Source organism: Branchiostoma lanceolatum, chromosome 7 (assembly GCF_035083965.1).
Source record: "Branchiostoma lanceolatum isolate klBraLanc5 chromosome 7, klBraLanc5.hap2, whole genome shotgun sequence".
Classification (NCBI taxonomy): Eukaryota; Metazoa; Chordata; class Leptocardii; order Amphioxiformes; family Branchiostomatidae; genus Branchiostoma; species Branchiostoma lanceolatum.
In genome coordinates, this window is record NC_089728.1 from 5,735,251 (window position 1) to 5,753,680 (window position 18,430).

General features: G+C 42.3%; 1 protein-coding gene across 3 annotated transcripts in view; it reads right to left on the reverse strand.

Moving 5' to 3' along the window:
• The window catches only part of LOC136438831 (protein-glutamine gamma-glutamyltransferase K-like), a 42,832-nt gene that overhangs the window by 3,310 nt on the left and 21,092 nt on the right, over positions 1-18,430 (reverse strand). The window contains exons 1-11 of one of the 3 annotated variants that reach the window (XM_066433801.1): positions 14,382-14,401; positions 11,492-11,605; positions 9,173-9,336; positions 5,894-6,076; positions 4,783-5,037; positions 3,953-4,071; positions 3,540-3,647; positions 2,644-2,818; positions 2,154-2,292; positions 1,397-1,500; positions 471-716 (exon numbers count right to left, since the gene is read on the reverse strand). In XM_066433801.1, the coding sequence (XP_066289898.1) occupies positions 471-716; positions 1,397-1,500; positions 2,154-2,292; positions 2,644-2,818; positions 3,540-3,647; positions 3,953-4,071; positions 4,783-5,037; positions 5,894-6,076; positions 9,173-9,336; positions 11,492-11,580 (1,582 nt within the window). In that variant the 5' untranslated portion in view covers positions 11,581-11,605; positions 14,382-14,401. Of the gene's footprint in view, positions 1-470; positions 717-1,396; positions 1,501-2,153; positions 2,293-2,643; positions 2,819-3,539; positions 3,648-3,952; positions 4,072-4,782; positions 5,038-5,893; positions 6,077-6,620; positions 6,847-9,172; positions 9,337-11,491; positions 11,606-14,381; positions 14,402-18,430 lie in introns of those variants that run through there. The other 2 variants (XM_066433800.1, XM_066433802.1) reach the window with 2 other exon arrangements.

Consider the following 18,430-nt stretch of genomic DNA (forward strand, 5'->3'; position numbering starts at 1 on the left):
CTGGGGTACAAGAACGACAAAATGTTACAAAGTTTCAAGTTTGCTCTAAGTTTCATCTAATCTATGTAAACTCCAAGACAGGGTTGTAGCCAGCTTCAATTTTTTTTTCTGTCACACTCATCATTGGCATGGGAGACTATGTTGTTTTTTTTCATTGCTAAATCTGTCATCTTAAGCTTACAAAAATACATTTTCAGTAATTTCATGTCAATTGCATTCGTCTTTCGGAAGAGATGTAAACTGGAGGTCCCATGATTTCAACAGCCTCACTCAGATGGGTACCTACTGGCTGCACTTGAATAAATAATGAATAAATATGATTCAAAATAATAATCATCATCATCATCATCATCCACTGGATTCTGCATCTGTAGTCATAGAAACATCCTGCAGCTGCATTCAGTCTTCCTTCATCTTCTTCCACGTACTATTCAAACTAGAAGAAAACAATATCTGTTTCCTGTGCTCACCTTCCGGATGTTTGTACAGATGAGTGATGTCCTCCCGTTGATCTGACCCTGCCATCTTGGTGCTGATGTGGCAGCCTACCGAGTACTTCTCCACGCGGAGCTGTTCCCAGTCATCCCCGTCCTCCGGAACCTTCCAGTAGATCCGGTCGGCGTTCACCTCCGCGAAAATGAACTTGGTGTCATAGCCGTAGTAAACGTGGCCATTCTTGATAGCCATGAGCGAGGCTGGCCCGCAACAGTACTGTCCTAGAATATGAAAGAAAGCATTCTTTAAACTGGCGGAAGAGCCATAAACTTTCAGCATCTTATGTTCTACTGCCCACTGAGTCACAAGTTCTAGCTGTAGTAAACATGGCCGTTCTTGATAGCTATGAGCGAGGCTGGCCCGCAACAGTACTATCCTAGAATACGAAAGAAAGGGTGTGAGAAAAAGTTCTTTAAACTAGCGGGGGAGTCATAAATTTTCTGCAACTTATTATCCACTGCTCACTGATTCACATGTTTTATCTGACTGTGTAACTTGACATCACAGACGCAGTGGATTACTCATTCCTTGACTGAGAATGGAGTTTGACAGTTAAAAATTTTTGAGCTGGAAATTACAATTCAACTTCTTAAACTGTATTTGCCTTAGGTTGGTGTAGTCGACAATTTAACACCACATATCAAAGTCACACTCCATACATTCCAAACAAAGACTGGAGTTTGACAGTTGAAAATTTGGGTAAATCACACCTTTTAGTTGGAAATTGCAGTTCAACTTCGCTTCTGACTTTTTAAATTTCTATTTACCTTAGGCTGGCGTTATTCAGAAAGTTAACACTTCAGGCATGTCTGGACCTGACTTGTGCATAACTTTGAACTTGCAAATTGGTTCAGCTTATCAAAGGTAGTCTAACTAGATCTAAATCGTGCAATGTTCTCACCTTCACTTGTTTCCTGAGGAGTAGAGTCGAAAGCCTGCCACCCGCCGTATCCCGCCGGGAGGTCGGGGCGCGCCATCCAACACTCGTTCCACACATGGAAGTTCCTAAAAAGGCAAGTAAGTAATGCTTTCTTAATCCATTTACATACTAGTAAAGTACAAACTTCGTTTTATATATACTGCATTATAATTTACAGGTTTTCTGTACCTTGTGGCACTACCTGGTATCTTGCTAGTAAACAGGAATCAAAATATTATACACCTTGCAAGGGTTTTTCTACAAAAATTGAATAAGGGCGAGGGAGCGAATTCTATGTATTTATGGAAGAATGGATTGCTGAGTGAAGGCTGTGTGCTGGATATTAAGCTAAAATCTGAATTAGACAAGGGGGCGCTGGGCTGAAACAAGAGGGCGCAGCGCCCCTCTTTCCTGATTTAGATGAATCCCTGCCTTGTTTTAAATTACAAGACAGTTTCATAGATGTAAAGTTCATGTCACACAGTCAACAAGCTCCGGCCGTATTTGTTGATCACCAAAAGGTTGCCTGATTTTAATCAACAGAACTCTACCGTATCATATATACATGTACATGTATATATGTAATGGGGTTTAACCAGCGAACATCAGCCTATTTATAATCTGCAATCCTGCAATAATCGAGACAACACAAGGCATATTGCTGCCAAAAATGTCATTTAGACTACATTATTTGTATGCAGGCTTGTAATTTTTGTGCTGTGTAATAGGAGAAACGTACCAGATGGAGTCATTGTTCAGGTCCTCGATCGGCTCGTCCTTATCATCGAAGTGATAGTCCACGGTGAGGTTAGCGTCAGTGTCGTGGGCAGAACCGAAGTTGGTCACGCTCCTGGCTGGGATTCCCAAACAACGCAGCACTGAAAACATTGTAAGAAAAAACGTGAATTAAACTAGAGTTCCACGACCTCATACCTTCCAAAAATGATGTTAATTTTTTCGAGTGACATATTATGTTTCGCATTGATTATGCAATGACCAGGTGGTTCTTTGTTAGAGGTGGTCACTTGTGCAGATTTGACAGCAAAGTACATTATTTTGGCCCTGTGTGTGCCCTGGCATAACCCTCAAGCATCAAACATCTGCACGTAAAATCTGCTTACACCTGAAGCTCCTGAATACACAGGTTTACACCACCATCCAAAATGACAAATATGATGCCTTTCAACGTGCAACTAGAACAACAAAAAAATGTGACCAGTGAAGCTCACCTGAAGTGGTGATTCCGGAGAACACCCAGCACTGTCCGTACTGTACGCTCTCCTTCGTCTCGAGAAACTGCTCCAGAATCTTCACGCTGCCGTTCCACACCCACGGCTCCACTCCGTCGTCGTAGTCTCCCGACCAGTTACCCACCAGGACGCCGTCATCGTCCAGGGAGTTGATCTGTGGGGTCGGAAGGATCAATGTTTGTTGATGTTTAATACATGAATCCACGCATCACAAAAACTGCTTGCAACACAAGGCCAAGGGGATGTAATGTACACATGCTCAAATGTTCAAAGTTAGCATTTGAAAGTGTTATTTTAGAAATTGTTGCAATGTTGCTGAAAATGATGTATGTCTAGGCACTTTTTGTGTGTCTGAATTCATATTCTGACTTGCAGATCTAAACTGGGAAAGTCTTCTTTGTCTGTAAGAAATAAAACAGCTTTTTTTGGGCGTTACTTTGGAGTTCCTTTTCATTATCAAAACCTTCAAATCCTAGAAAAGTGTGCCACCATGCTTTATGTTGCTGATAGCAGAAGTATTTGGAATCCTAGGTGGCCCAAACCTTCACTACTTCCTCTCTGCACCAAAAGCTATGTACCACTCAAAAATCACGACCATACATGTAGCATATTCAGAACATGAAACCCGGAAGTTCCACTGCAGTACCTTAAACTGCTAGGCGCCAAAAACCAAATCATTTTGAGGTCTCATCAATACCTACCCACATACTAAATATCAAGACAATCCCTCCAGGCATTCTTGAGTTATGCTGTTCATCCACATACAAACATACAAGCATACACACACACACACATAAATGCTACCAAAGCCATAACCTTCTTGGCAAAGGTAATCAAAAGTAAGAGCACATGTGTGACTCCCTGTATGCCCTTACCTGAGCAGTCAGGACGCGTGTGATGTTGATCGGGTTCCAGCGAGACGTGTACGCCATCCGTGCACGGTCCAGCAGGTAGAGGGATGCGTCCAGCACTGGGTCGTCAAACTGCAATGGTCAAACAGGTCAATCAGTACAGCAATGAAAGAGTACAAATGTAAAGATAAAGAAGGTGAAGCATGATGCTTTTTCAAGTACCTAGTAGTAGTGCAGTAAAGCTTACAACACTGGGTCACCCTTACCTATTATACTTTGTCCCGTTTTCTTCATGTCGCCAAGCCAAGAACCCGACATAAAGAAAACGACAAAATAGAAAGCACGACAAAAATGCCTTAAAATATGTCAAAAACAGCCAGAGCTGAACTTCTGCTTGGAGAGAACTGCCTTGAGAACAAGAATCGTTCCTATCTAACCTGGCCAAAGTTCCAAGGACGTCCCCGGATGCGCTGTTTACTCCCCACGTAGATGAATCCTGTCTCGTTCAACACGTACTCCTCAAGCTTCTTCTTGTCATCAACGTAGACCTGGTCCTCTGAGGACAAAGTGAGAAATTTGAATCCATGGCCAGCCACAATCATGAATGTACATGTATCAGTGTAGAACAGTCAGATCAAAAGTCAACAATACCTTACACCTAGTACCTACACATTTTCAACAGTACAAAAAGCCAATGTACTTAAACTAACATTAATCACCCTAGAGAGCCCAAAACTACACATATAATCCTCAAAAACATTACTAAACCCAGTTTCCGGTCTCTCCCAATATTCAATCATGTTTCTTATATCATTCTTTTGTATCCGATATCTGTACTTGTTATTTTGTTTTGTTGCAACCTGTACTTAGCCAAGTGTGGCAGAAATGTGCAATAAAGGTCTTCATTCATTATTTTCAAAGTTATCCTAAAAATGCAGGACTAGTGAACATGAGCTAATTTCTATTAATTGATATACAAGTCATGTAGTGTACTGTTGATGCTGTTGCCTTTAGTGTGTGGGAGGGCAACTTGTAAAGGTGCTTATGCACCGATTCTGCCCTCCCTTTCACATTGTTTATGATAGATTCAAACAAAACAATTAAACAAAACAATTTGTACACTGGGGCAAGGACATTATGTACAATGTCCTCGCTTGGGGGCCAATTTTTGGTGAACAATCTACCAACACATCTGCACTTTCCTTCTAATGACCAGAGCTATGGTAAGTTAATAACAAAAGGTATTGACTCAGCGGTATTGACTCACCTCTGCACCAGGGGTTGAACAGAACGATGACAGCGTTCTTGTCATCCTTTGCTGTGCGGAACTTTGTTCCCTCGTGTTCTGTCTGCACGTAGAAGTCGAATTTCCCGACAATGGCGTCTGCCGGGGACATGACCCGGATGCCCACAAAGTTCCCGGAGGCCTGGTCCAGCTTGGCCCCCCATTTGCTGGTGGTCAGCTTTTCTGTTCCCAAGGTGACCTTGATGAGGGTGCCCTTGCTGGGTTTGGGGTACCTTCCTGTGGAGGAGGAAACATCCGTGAATAATTTAATCAGGATTGCAGATGACTGAATTACACACACAAATATTCACATCTATTAACCTCTAATATTTCATTTTTTGTTTTAATTGTACTTTAAATACCGACTGTATCGAAAGTAGTTTCCTACCAATCCTGAACTCAAATATTATCTTGTCCTTTGCTGGACTGTAGGGCCTTATTATGCAAAACAGCAGCTACATGTAAATGTCTGGGTGTGGCTCAATTTCTACAATAGTATTTAGATAAGTCCTTGTAACTGACTGTGGCAAAACAGCAGCTAGATGTTAATGTGTTGGTGTGGCTCAATTTCTACACATCTAGTATCATATCTAAATAAGAAGTCCTTATAATTACAACTTACTGTATCTAAAGTAGTTTCCTACCAATCCTAAACTCCAAGGTGATCTTGTCCTTTGTTGGACTGTAGGGCCTTATTATGCAAAACAGCAGCTACATGTAAAAGTGTGGGTATGGCACAATATCTACACAATCATATTGAGTCCTGACAATAATTATTTTATCTAAAGTAGCTTCCTACCAATCCTAAACTCCAAGGTTATTTTTCCTTACTGTAGGGCCGTATTATGCAAAACAGCAGCTACATGTAAATGTGTGGGTGTAGCTCAATTTCTACAATAATATTTAGATAAGTTCTTGTAACTGACTGTATTTAACAATCCTGAACTCCAAGATTATCTTGTCCTTTGCTGGACTGTAGAACCTTATTATGCAAAACAGCAGCTACATGTGTCGGTGTTTTTCAATTTCCAAGCATCTAGTAAGTATCATATTCAAATAAGTCTTAACAACTGTATCTAAAGTAGCTTCCTACCAATTCTGAACTCCAAGATTATCTTGTCCTTTGCGGAACTGTAGGGCCTGTTGAGTTCCAGACCGATGTCAAACAGCTGCCCCCGCCGCACGATCAGCGCTTGCTTCTCAAACTCGTCAGTGTGGTGCGCGATGCGGTTGCCCGTCGTCCGGAAGTCGATCTTGGCGACCTTCAGCTGCTCATCTGGAAAGGTAGAACACAAAGTTTTTAGTGTAGAAATTATGTGACATATTAGGTTACACTCGTACTTTTGACAAACATTTAATTATTCCACACAACATAAAAAGATTGCTCTGGGGAGCTTTCGAGACGAACTCTCTGTCTCTTCGTCAACCCGGTATTATGGTCAGATCTTGCCTTGGAGTTCTCTTGTCACGTAACTTGATGTTGATTATCACGTGACAGGAGACAGTCATATACAGGCTTCAGATAGTGACGCCCCCTGTCCCTGTTTAAGGTACTGCGTTGTCTGCGGATTAGGTTACACTCCTACAGATGTTCAGAAAACCCTCTATTCGGACAACTCTATGTTGTCATAAGTCAGAAACATCATGCCAAACTGAGACAAGCTCACTGGGAAAAAACACTGTACAAGGTAACAGTAAAAGGTTAAGAATTATAGCTACAAGCAGATGTAGGAGATTGGCTTGTTTTGAACGATTTCAGCTGTGTTTTGTAACGTTATGTTTTTCTGGACTAAAGGTCCCATCCGTAAAGTGAACCTCACCACAAAAAGTATACTCAGTTCCCTCCCAGTTATAGGAGGTACAACAGGCAGTGGGTGGAGGTTTCCAAGTGTGACACTCTCCGTCCCAATCCACGGCTTTGTCGACTGTCAGTCCGCCGTCTACAGCATCAGGTTTTGCCGGCCTCTCCTCCTTCTCGTAGCCTCGCCACACGATGTCGTGCCACTCTTCACGCGACAGACACTGCCCCATCCTGACTCTTTTTTCACTCTGTAGTCACAGCAATGGTTGCCTTTTTCCTTGTGTCGTGCTCTCACACTCAGAACTTGCAAAGTTGTTTTCCGGATATCAAGAGTAGACACATGACATTTAGACACAGCTTGCAGAGAGGACCCACTCTGAATATTGATTTGGAGAATTGAGACTGGTATGTCGATATAAATTTAGCAGACAACCTCGTTTCTGGACGTTCTTCAGAGTCCTGACATCGTGAAGCCCTCTAACAGTAACAGGAGAGACTCCTGGAAAATTCTTAAGGACAATGTCTCAGCCGGTGTCCAACAATCTTGAGACAACTCCTTGCCCTCAGCGGTAAATTCTTCACCCCTGTTCCTTTTCTCCTGACCCAGATATGCTGGGGTGATTTTCCAGACTGGCTGGATAGAGTGCTGGCCCTAGCTGAGGTTACGACACAGACTATGTGCCCTGAATTCTCCCCATTCTCCATGTATGTCACGATGTGCCAGAGCTCCTTTGTGGCTGACCTACTGGGGCCACACTAGCGCCATTATTGTTTCCTCAGTCAATTTACCTCTGCTACTTTTAAACAACAAGTGGAGATCTTAGTGAGAAATAAACTGTTCTCCAACTAAAAAATACGCTCAACGGAACTTTCGACTGAATCACTCGGTCTTCATCAGCTATCAAAGTCCTTCATTTAACATGGAAAATTAACAACAAGGGCTCCCAAACAGCGAGTGTGATGGAAAACAAAATTAAAGTTGCAGATAGCCCTGTTTACATAGCTCTTGATATACATGTAGTTGACATGCTCTTTGCTGTGACTAAACCAGAATAGTAGAACATTGGAGTTGACTTTTCAACATCTAGTCTTTATTTTTCCACTCCAATTTGTACAAACTAAGTGATGAGAACCAACTTACTAACACAAACATGACTCCAGTCATGGCCTTTCTTTGATACTGTGTTGCGTGTTTCTCTGACCTCCTTTTAGCAGTCATGCCTCATAGCCGTGCTACATTCTAGTCAGGCATGACCATGTGCAAACACTGAACAGCAGTTTTCACTACAGTAGATCCATTAAGCTCAAGGCATGGCTTTTAATTTATTCCCATCCCAATCATTGTTTGGGAGACCATGTGGTCAATTTTCATTGTTAAATCTGTAATTTCAAGGTTAGGAAAATACATTTTAATCAACTTCATGTCATGAAGTTCAGATTTTTTTTACCGAAGGGGTGGGTTTTTTTCTGTCCCAAGCAAATTTCTGTCTGGGACAGATGGACGGGCCCTGGAGACAGCCCTAGTAGGGGGTAACTACTCTCCAAGCAGAGGAGGGGTTTCGGCTGGTTTCTGACGTTTTTTCAGGCGTTTTTGTCGAGCTTTCTACTTTGTCATCTTTTTTTGTTGGGTTGGCTATACACACAAAAAAGATGACAAAGAAAGCCCAACAAAAACGCCTAAAAACACGTAAAAACTAGCCAAAAATCCTCCTCTGCTTGGAGAGTAGGGGGTAACAAGAGATGTCAGCAGTTGTTCAAGTTCCAAGTGGGTACAGAGGGTGCATTGCTGACGGAAAATCTGTACTGTTTGCGATGTGATGATTTTGTGGTGGAAAGGTCACCACTTCAACCACGAACATAAAACCACCACAAATATTTCAAGATCTCATGTAACTCATTCCAACTTGTCAATGAAGCTTGCTGTTATTTCAACTGTCAAGGTAGCCTGGAATCCTAAACCTATTATAGCTCCCGAGTAGACCTGGTAGCTATAATAGGTTTGGATTCCAAGCTACTGTCAAGGTTCAGTCCCTGACCAAGGCCCCCTATGAACTCTGATAGTGCATGATGATGATGAAGCCTTTTATTGAAGTCCTGTTTTGTTTTACACCTTGTTCACAAAGGCAGCCATTTTGGTCACCTGATAAAGCTCAACCAATCAGCATCATTGCTTTTTTCCCAATAAAGGCAGCAGTATCTTATGTAAATTCAGTTGTCTTTCTGCCCTCCTCATTTTTCAAATGCAAGACAAGTCACAATCCATAGATCAAACTTTTGAGCAAAACCTGAAACTAGTATTTCATTTCTGAATTAACATTCATAATAACAAATAGGGTCATGCAACGAATAATTGAATCTGGGCTATTCCATTGTAGATATTGACTTAGGGGGCCAGAATCCTTTTTTCGACAACAGGGTGGCGAACATCATTGTAACAGGAAATTAGAACAACGGAAAGGGAGGAAAACATACCTGATCACCTTGTCTATTCCAAAAATGGAATAACCTGCAGAAATTATGAAACACTACAGTACTAAAAACAACAACAAACAAACTAATAAACAAACAAACCTTTCTCTGGGGGTACTTCGGGCTTCTCCAGATGTTTGATGACCTTGTTCTGTCGCCGTTTGTCCGGGTTGAGGACCGCGAACCGCCCTGTGTTCCTGGCCGTAGGTTTGTGCAGGTTGCTATCACCCCCGCTGTACGTGGAATCTTCCGAGCCATGTCTGCGCCTGGAACAAGGGAGCAACAGCTGTGTCTGAGCTGTGTGAGGATTCATAGGTTGCAGTACCACACAGGACAACAAGGTGGCATGGCTGCACTTCTAGAGCTCTACAGATACATATACTACATGATTGTACATTGTATCTAGTTACTGTAAATGCATTTAAGTTCGTGTGGTTTTTATTTCGCGGTAGGGAGAAAATGGAGTGTTCGCGATAGTTTTAAGTCTGCGTTTGTAACAATGGTAGTGCTACAGTCACAGGTGGGCAAAAAGTTTGGCTGTGGTTTTAAGTTTGTGCTGACGAGTTCACCGCGAAAACCGCAAACATAATGCAACTGCAAACATTTCTATATTTACCATATCATGTGAATGCAAAGTTACAAGTCAAGCCAGGCATGAGCCAGAATCTACCTAACTTTTGCTGGCTTCACATTTACTTACAAATCATTGAGTGACCATGATTGTCATTTAAGTGTACTTGATTTTAGTGCTGGGACATACAAGTGCAAACACATACATTCAGATTTCCAACTCAAATCCAACACCTTGTGATTCAAAAGTGGAATTACTGACCACTTGACCATTGCACCTGACTGTTTGATGTCAAATAAAACAACCATTACAAATATGTGTGTGTGTGGCAAACATCAATACACATGGGTCAAGCCTGTTGTCTATCAAACAGAGGTTACAGAGCTGTACTGTACTACTGTTTGCTTCTCACTGGCTCATTTGACTATGCCAACTGAAAGTTAACTACGTAGTATGTATATGGAACAGTGATCAAACCAAGGAGGTTTGATCAAACCAAAATATCTATGAGAATAAAAATATTGGACTAATTGAATCGGAATGACACCAACATTGGGCGAAAACTGAAAACTTTGGGCCATGTCTTTTTCCTCAACTCAATCCTCAAAATACTGACCCTTCTTTTCGAGTCAGAAGCTTTATTTAGGTAAGACTCGACCATGCATGGAAGCAGCACCTACACGTTGACTAGCAACTATGCAAAACCACCCACTCAAATGTACACAGTGCAATCCTGTCTATGGTGACCACAAGCCAACCTGTAGAGACTGGGGACCAGGTTACCTTGACCCTGCGCCCCAGGCAATAACCTGTCAATCTTCTTTTCTTTTGTGTGGTTTGAACAGCACATCTTCAACTAATATACCCACAATTTCTCCATTCTTCCAAAATCCTAACAATTCAGTCCATCCCATCCATGGACTTTCACAGTCCCATGTATGGTTGAAATCCTCCAGTTGTGCAAGTAACAGAAGGAAAGCTAGGATTTTATGTCCTGTTGTTTCATTCAACGGCAAAAGAGACCTACAATGGTTGTACAACTGCTGCACACTATTCTTGTGTAACAAGAACACCTTTTTCTTTGTATCAATTATGATGCATAATACATAAATCAATTACAACCCACTGTGGGATACAGACAAGTTGCTAATCTAATAACTTAAGTATTCAATTTAATGAGCTTTTCCCACCTGCAACATAAAATGCACGCCAGTTGCAAATGTTAAATTATGCATCACATTGTCCTAGAAAGAGAAAAACCAGTTTGACCCATTGTTCTCGCTACCTGCTAGTAATGAGAAATGGAAGCCCAAATAACAAAAAATACTAGTATCTTGAACCTATATCAAATATACATAAGGAACACACAAAGAGAATAACTTAGTGTAATGAATTCTTTCATCCTCAATAAATACAAAATGCAAATAAGAAGGCTTTGGCTTTGAGGTGATGGTTTGAATAGTAATTTGTAGATAAAGAGAGCTAGCTTTTGTTACCAACAAAGTTTCACTCTAGTCTAGCACAAGTATGCTAATGTTTGACATGTTGATTCACATGACAGCAAGCATCTAGCCTGGAATTTGGGGGCCAAGCAAAATTGTAGGTTTCTAAACTGTTCATCTGCAATTACGTCTGACTCAGTGTTTACAAGTAGTCAAACTTGGTCTAACGACCACATCGGCTCAAGACGACCTTTTTTTTTGGTCCCAATTTTTTTTCCATAAACACAAGCGTTTTGTCCAAGCCAACCACTTGTCTTCTGTGACTACGACCACCCCGAGTCCCATCCAAATGTACCTGTACATGTAGTTGCAGGTAGGTGAAGTGATTTACAAGGAATGTTTTCTCACCTGCCCACACCGGGGGTCACACCTCTGTAGTAATCTCTGAGCCGGTTGGAGGCTCGGGCAGCCGCTTGTCTCCTACTTCTCCTTGGCATGGTCTCGTCCTACTTCTCAGAACACCTTGAAGACAAACAAGCACAGACAATAAGGGACAAGCTGCCTACTTCAGGGAAAACGGTAGAATCTCTGAGAAAAGGAAGCACAAGGAGGGGTGTTCAGAGCCTAAAGGGGAGACGCTACCAGGCTTAGATACTGACGCCTATTATGCAAATGTCTAAATAGTTGCCTTTCAGGGGTAATTACTGTAGAGTGGGTGTGGCTGCGGCTACACAGGTAAGTCTGTTGAACTCTGACCTATGGGATGTTCTCCTAAGGCAACACAAACTTAGTTTTACGGACCACATCCTCTGAAGACCCCAAACATGACGTCAGAGATCCAAAACAAACAAGAGCTGCCAAAGAAAACGTGACGCACCGATGAAAATCAAGGCAAACGTAACAAGACTGTTCAAGGGACAAAAAACACTGTGTGACAACCAATACAGACTTTCATTTCTGCACAATGTAGTTGAAGAAAGGAAACACCGGTTGTTATAGACTAAGTATCAGCTGTCATTTCTTCTTTGCATAGACGTTCCACTAGGGTGCTTCAAGTTCAAAGGAGTTTTCTGTGAGTTAGGGGGGTGAGCTAGCCTGAGTGTCATGTCAGGTCATGTCATGTCAAAGGAAGAGTATTGGAACCTTGGAACTAACTAGGAAATTAGTAGGATGACACTCAGGCTAGGTGTGAGCTAGTGTGGCCTTATTCATACTTTAATGGGGGGTCCAGCTCAAGTATTTATGGAAGGAGTGGCTTGTGTATGCTGTCAATTAAAACATTCCAGTCCCAGCGCTTTCAAAACATCACATGTTTACACTACAATCAGATCTCCACATGTGTTCTCTCTGTAACACTAGTCACTATAATTTACAGTTAAAAAACTAGAACTGTAACAGAATAGTGACATAATATTGAAGTACAGTCAAACCTGTACAGCTGACCACCCATATAAAAGGACCACCTGGCCAATGTGACCACTTTTTGGTGGTGCCCTGGATAACTTTCCCCATTGACACAAGCATTAACAATGCTGTCTACATACAGGTAGACAATATTTTACTGGTCTACTGAGTCTTTTTGGGCAGTTTTGACCCTGTAGCTCAATTAGTAGAGGCTTCACAGTAGAGCTCCTGGTCTCAATTAGTTGGTAACTGGAAGACCCAGGTTCGAATCCGGGGAAGGGCATTCCGGTAAGAGCTATACAGTCTTCTGGTAGGGACGTAAAGATGGGGGTCCAACAACCTCATTAACAAGGTGAATTATATATATCGGTCTTGTTTGACAGCCAACGAAAGGGTAATGTCACCCCAGAAAGGGCGGTGTAACCCTGTCGCCGCGAAAGCATGTCGACTGATGATGATAAGACAAAATGTTAGAACAGAAATAAAGGATACATAATAGTATTAGTATGTAGAGGGAGGCATATTGATGGCCATTCAAAAGACATGCTCAGCTTCCAATTAGGTGGTGTTGAAATTTAAAAAAATCTTTATGACTTATCCTCATTGATTGTCCTTTTGGCAACAGAGTGTCCACTTGGCCAGGACCAGGCCTTCAAAACCATGTTATGTATAATTATAGCCATCTGCAGGGATAACCTTGTAAACCTGAAATCCAGTCATTACTCGTTAGGCCGGAGTACCTTCCGACAAGGCTTGTTCGGGGCAGATGGGACTCTTATGCCACCTGGTTGTTTGATGCGGTGGAACTTTCATGCGCTCAAAGTCAAAAATCTGCACAAAACTTGCACTGCGTTGAAAAAATGTGTGCCAAAGATTACCCAGGTGGCATAGAGTCTCCTTCTAGCTATAGTAGTACATGATCTGTAGTCTCTACCAGACTGACTATGCTGGATAATAATGGGGAGAATAATTTTCCAGGGGAGCTTGGCTACCAAAGGAGTTGACTGGCTCCAGAGGGGGGGAATGATGACCTTTAACCGTGGACTGACTCTCCTAGCCAATTATTCTTTTTTTTCCCCCGAATTCTACGATCTGTACCCCACTAGGAAGGCCTTGTGAAGGCTACATGATGTGTATTTGATATGGATTCAGTCAATCAAGGTTTTAAAATTTGACTATGCGTAAGATCAAGGACATTATATGTATTCCGTTTTTTGTTTCAAGGCATCTTCATTTGAGGTGAAGCATGATGCTTTTTCAAGTAGCTAGTGGTAGTGCAATGCAGCTTCGCTATGGTTCGCGGTTTTAGCCAAGCACCCCGGGTCACTCCTACTCTTCTTGATGTGTGTTGGGTTCTTTTACATGCAGAGGTTTGACACTTGAGGATAATGCCTGAAGCTCCCTCATACACGGGGCTGCCGGCTTTATATATATAGTGTCCTATGCTGACCTTGGTTAGATGCCGAAGAGTAGACCATGGGCTGATCTTCTTGGTTTACACACAAAATTATGAGTTGATAACTAATCAAAATTTTTGTGGGCTTGGCAAAAATGCAAGGCCTGGTAATGACATCATTTAGTACCCAGGTCTGTTGTTTTCTTCCTGGAGCTGTTGTTTCTTCTCCAATGAACAAATTATGCATGAGCTCTTTTTGTGATGCTTATTTTGAAACAACAGAATCAGGCAAAGTAGGGCATTTTTCCAGTCCTATAATTTGATGGAAGACACATGCCCAGCCAATCTTCTACCCCCCTCCCCACTTTTCAACATTTTCTAGCCCCAAAACTAAGGAAGTTGCTATACAGATGGGCCAGGAAAAAGAGAAACTTTTGAACACAATGACGGCATATCATTACAGACACTCAAGAAACTGAAGGTAGTGCAAAGTGTTACCTGTAATCCTGATTATGACAGGGTTTTGTGTGACTGTTGGGAGCTAAGAAGTGCCCAAGCCACATGTATGGGATGCAAGGCTTGGGGTCAATAGGTCAATCACTGACTCCCCTGGGGGGGACAGACTGGAGTGTGGGTGAAAAGTGTATTAGGGACAGCCCATTTGGTATGGCCTAGGGGTGTGCAGGATAGCCTTCTTGGAAAGAACTTTCTTTCATATAGGAGGGTGTACATGGGGGGATCTGGCAATGACTATCGGCAAATGTACGAAGGACGGCTCATCAACCGTAAATTGCAGAATTCCTTTACACATTACGCTATATTCAGGTAATACTTGCCTGCGAACAGCGACCTAAGCGGACGTTTTGTTGTGACTTTTGGGCAATCTGGCGTCAGACAATGTGATATGAAGAATTTGTCAATAACACTTAAACATTGAATTCTCAACAACACAAAAAGGTAATGCAGTCATCCTCAATTGAGGTAAAGCATGATGCTTTTTCAAATAGCTAGTGGTAGTGCAATGCAGCTTTGATCGCAGCAAGCATGCAATGAATTTAAACACTATTCACAAATAATTTACCAACGGTGAATCAAAATGCCTCAGGATGGGGCATGAAAACCCCTCCAGAGATGGTCCCAGAAGGAAAATACTGTACATCTGGCACTGGTCCAAGTTTAGTCTTATCAATTAAGGAGGTACATGTACATTGTAAGCCCAAGGACCCATGTCCTTGGTAAGCCGGAGGACCTTGGTCTTACAGGGGCTGAACAACGTTGCTACCAGGGATATCTCAATACTATTATAGGGGCTGAACTTTTGATGTAATCAAAGGGAAGATCAATTCAACATTTACAAATCTTTTCAATGGATGATTGCACCACTGGCAGGGGATTGTCCTGAAAGGGTCTGGCAAAGCAACTTGGCCAACCTGCGCCTGCCCCTCTTATCCTCTGTTGGGAAGATTCTAGTTGGGGGGATTGTCGTCCATCTAATATTACAGGGACTGTCCATTTAATTTTGATTGGTGGTGTCTTCCAAGAAAGATGGAGATGCATGTATGTAATAGTCTGTCAACACCTGTGTACAGAGGTATTGGTTTCAGTGTGTCTGTTTGGCTGTGTTTCTGCATGGTATACGCAAGGTTTGATTAAACCTCCTCTGCATAAGGTAGTTCTATATGGTAGGCACGTCTCACCAGTGACAGGATGTTGCACAGGACACTGATAGGAAGTGAAGGTCTAAGGTCCCAGAAGGTGTCTTCAACCTCCTCCAAAAAATGTATAATCTCATTTGTATGATTAATCGGAAAGTGTTATACTAGTGACAAGTATAAGTCAATTAAAGGTAACCATTACGTACACAGATTTGGACCTCATTTGTACAGTCACTGAAGCACAATCAGTAAGAAACCAGCAATAAAACAATATATACTGTATATCAAAACTTATCATTTCACGAAAGTCAATTTGTCTTTACTGACAGTCATTTTTTCTTTAGGAGAATTTCACGGCAGAAGGATAACTTTGGGCCAATTTACACACAGCTTGTCTAGATATCTGGACTGCAGATATCTGCCAGGCGACAGCTTTTTTATGTGTCTAAACAGGAATTTTATGGTCTTAATGAGGGTTTTTTTAGATGTCGGGAAAATTTCAGCCGACCACTCTGAAGCATTCGCCTGACAACTCAGCGGGAGTCCCCGACCGCTCCAGCCGGACGTCTAAACAGAATGTGTCGCGTAGTAGACATCTGGAGGTCGGGGTTCACGCTAGATTGCATATTTGGCGGGCGATAAAGCGGGAAAACTTCTTAGCATCAAGGACCATTTGTTCCCAAACGGACGACGGACTTCTTTCGTGATGCCAGATCGTTTGGTGGATTGGCCCTCCCCCCTCCGCCACGACAAGGGCAGCGAGTAGGAACGCAGGGTTGATTCTGACCGGTCGCTGTTGTCTTCCCCGGTACCTCAAGCGCCTCTTACGCTCAACCCTTGCTTGCTGCCTCATGTTTAGCCACACGCTTTAGTCAGATAAAGAAAGAATACCATATTCATCATGACGAAAAACACAGGCGGTTCTCCCGCCATTTTGAAACGCACGCAAAAGGTTAAATAGGGTCACGAGTGCAATCAGCGCGCTGCGTGAGTCCTGCGGTACTTCCTGTCGGTGTGTATAAATGCGTCCAGATATCTAAGGCTCAGATGTCGGCGGATTTTTAGATATCTGAAAAAAACTCTGCATAAATTGGGCCATTGAAGAGCCATGTCTGAGTCGTTACTATAATGGCGTTTTAACGGGAACTATACGCAGCTACAGCCTCTTTTCTGAAGATGTGGTGTGAGTGTGTACGGTGGGCTTGAGGTTGCCCACTACTACTGCCTATAATTGTCTTATTAGTGTGTTGTGTGTAAGGACTGGGTATCATGTGTGTTAACTGTTAATAATGACCCAAGTACATGTAGTTCAAATGGCAAGTCGGTTGCACTGAAGTCACTGTGAAAATAGTTGCAGTCACGGTGGGAAAATCTAGAGTTACATCATGTATATGCGTTCGCTTGCGATCTAGGCTCTCAGAAATAAGTTCATGGAGTACCATTGGCCGTTTAAATTTGGACTTGAGTTTTGCCATGTGCACTTGGACTTGAGCCTTAGACTGTTATCAGCTAAATCCCAGCTTGAATTGTAATTCTTGGCACCCGTAACAACCAACTTCACATACTGATGATGGTGTGTACATGTAGTAGATATGTGCCCTGGAAAAGACAGTTGTGTGACATGCATGCACAAAATGACATGTTTTTGTGTCATTAGTCTTGCTGTTGTTTTACTACAGTATTTGCATGTGTATCTAGGAGCTTGAATGAACAGAAGATGCTTAAGCAAGTTGCGGGGAGGGGGGATGCCAGTAGCATGTTTATGCTCAGATTGAGAGCATGTTACAGTCTACTCAAATGCTTGGAAGGGGCCAAGGGATGCTCTCCTTCACCAAGTTTCATACATACCGGTACTACAGAAAAGAGTTGCAATGCTTATAACAGGATGTTAACTCAAGATCAACTGTCCATTGTACTTGTCAAGAAGAGCAAGGGGAATTTCCCTGGTACAATTAACCTACATATAATAGTGTACGTACGTCGATGAAGATTAGACATCCAGGTAATAAGATACGCCAAAAAGCAATTACTCAAACAACTGGATATGATTTTGGAAACGGTCAGACGTTTCAAGTAGCATCCACTACTTTTCGTCAGTGACTGTGAGCAAGATCAGTTGAACAGCAGGTTTATAACCACGAACTATGAATTGATATGCAAATAAGGAGAAGACAAATTTTTAGAAGGTCCAAAAGAAAGCGAATTAGACAACTCAAGACAAGGTTGAAGTAAAAGGGGACAATAGCTCCTATTGTTTTAATATAGGAGCTAAAGCTGGTTTGCCCCCAAGGCTATGTCCCAAGTGCCAGACAGTTCCACCCTTAGCCCTCCTTTCCTGTTGAGGGTTGGAAGAATAATTCAATGGAAGAATAATTCAAGGAAGGTTGACCGTTTCCAAAATCATATCCAGTTGTTTGAGTAATTGCTTTTTGGAATAGTGTACGTACACTGAAGCATCTGTCTTCAATGTCAAGACCAGTGGAAGAGTAGCTCATTAGTGAGCTGGTTCAATACGGGTTGGTCATGGTCATACAAAATCTACTGTCTTGTAAGCCCTTGAAACTGCATGTCTTTTATCCCCATTTCAAAACAATCTGTAAGTGTAACTACAGTAGCTATAGCCTAACTGGTACCAACCAATCATTAGCTTCCAGTGATCTTTTCTGTGCTACAGCTTTCCCCGACCACTGAGGCTAATTAGTGGGATTTTTGCTGGGGCAGGAATCACAGGATTCAGGATAGAAGTGACACTTTCAGTGAGGTAGTCATGAGTGTAGTTGTAGAAGTGAAACTAGTTTGGTACTTTAATATGTAGGAGCAAACCTCCTTGGTAGAAGTGACTCTAGTGTACATGTGGTAGCCTTGAGTGTACTCGTTGAAGTGACAGTGTGG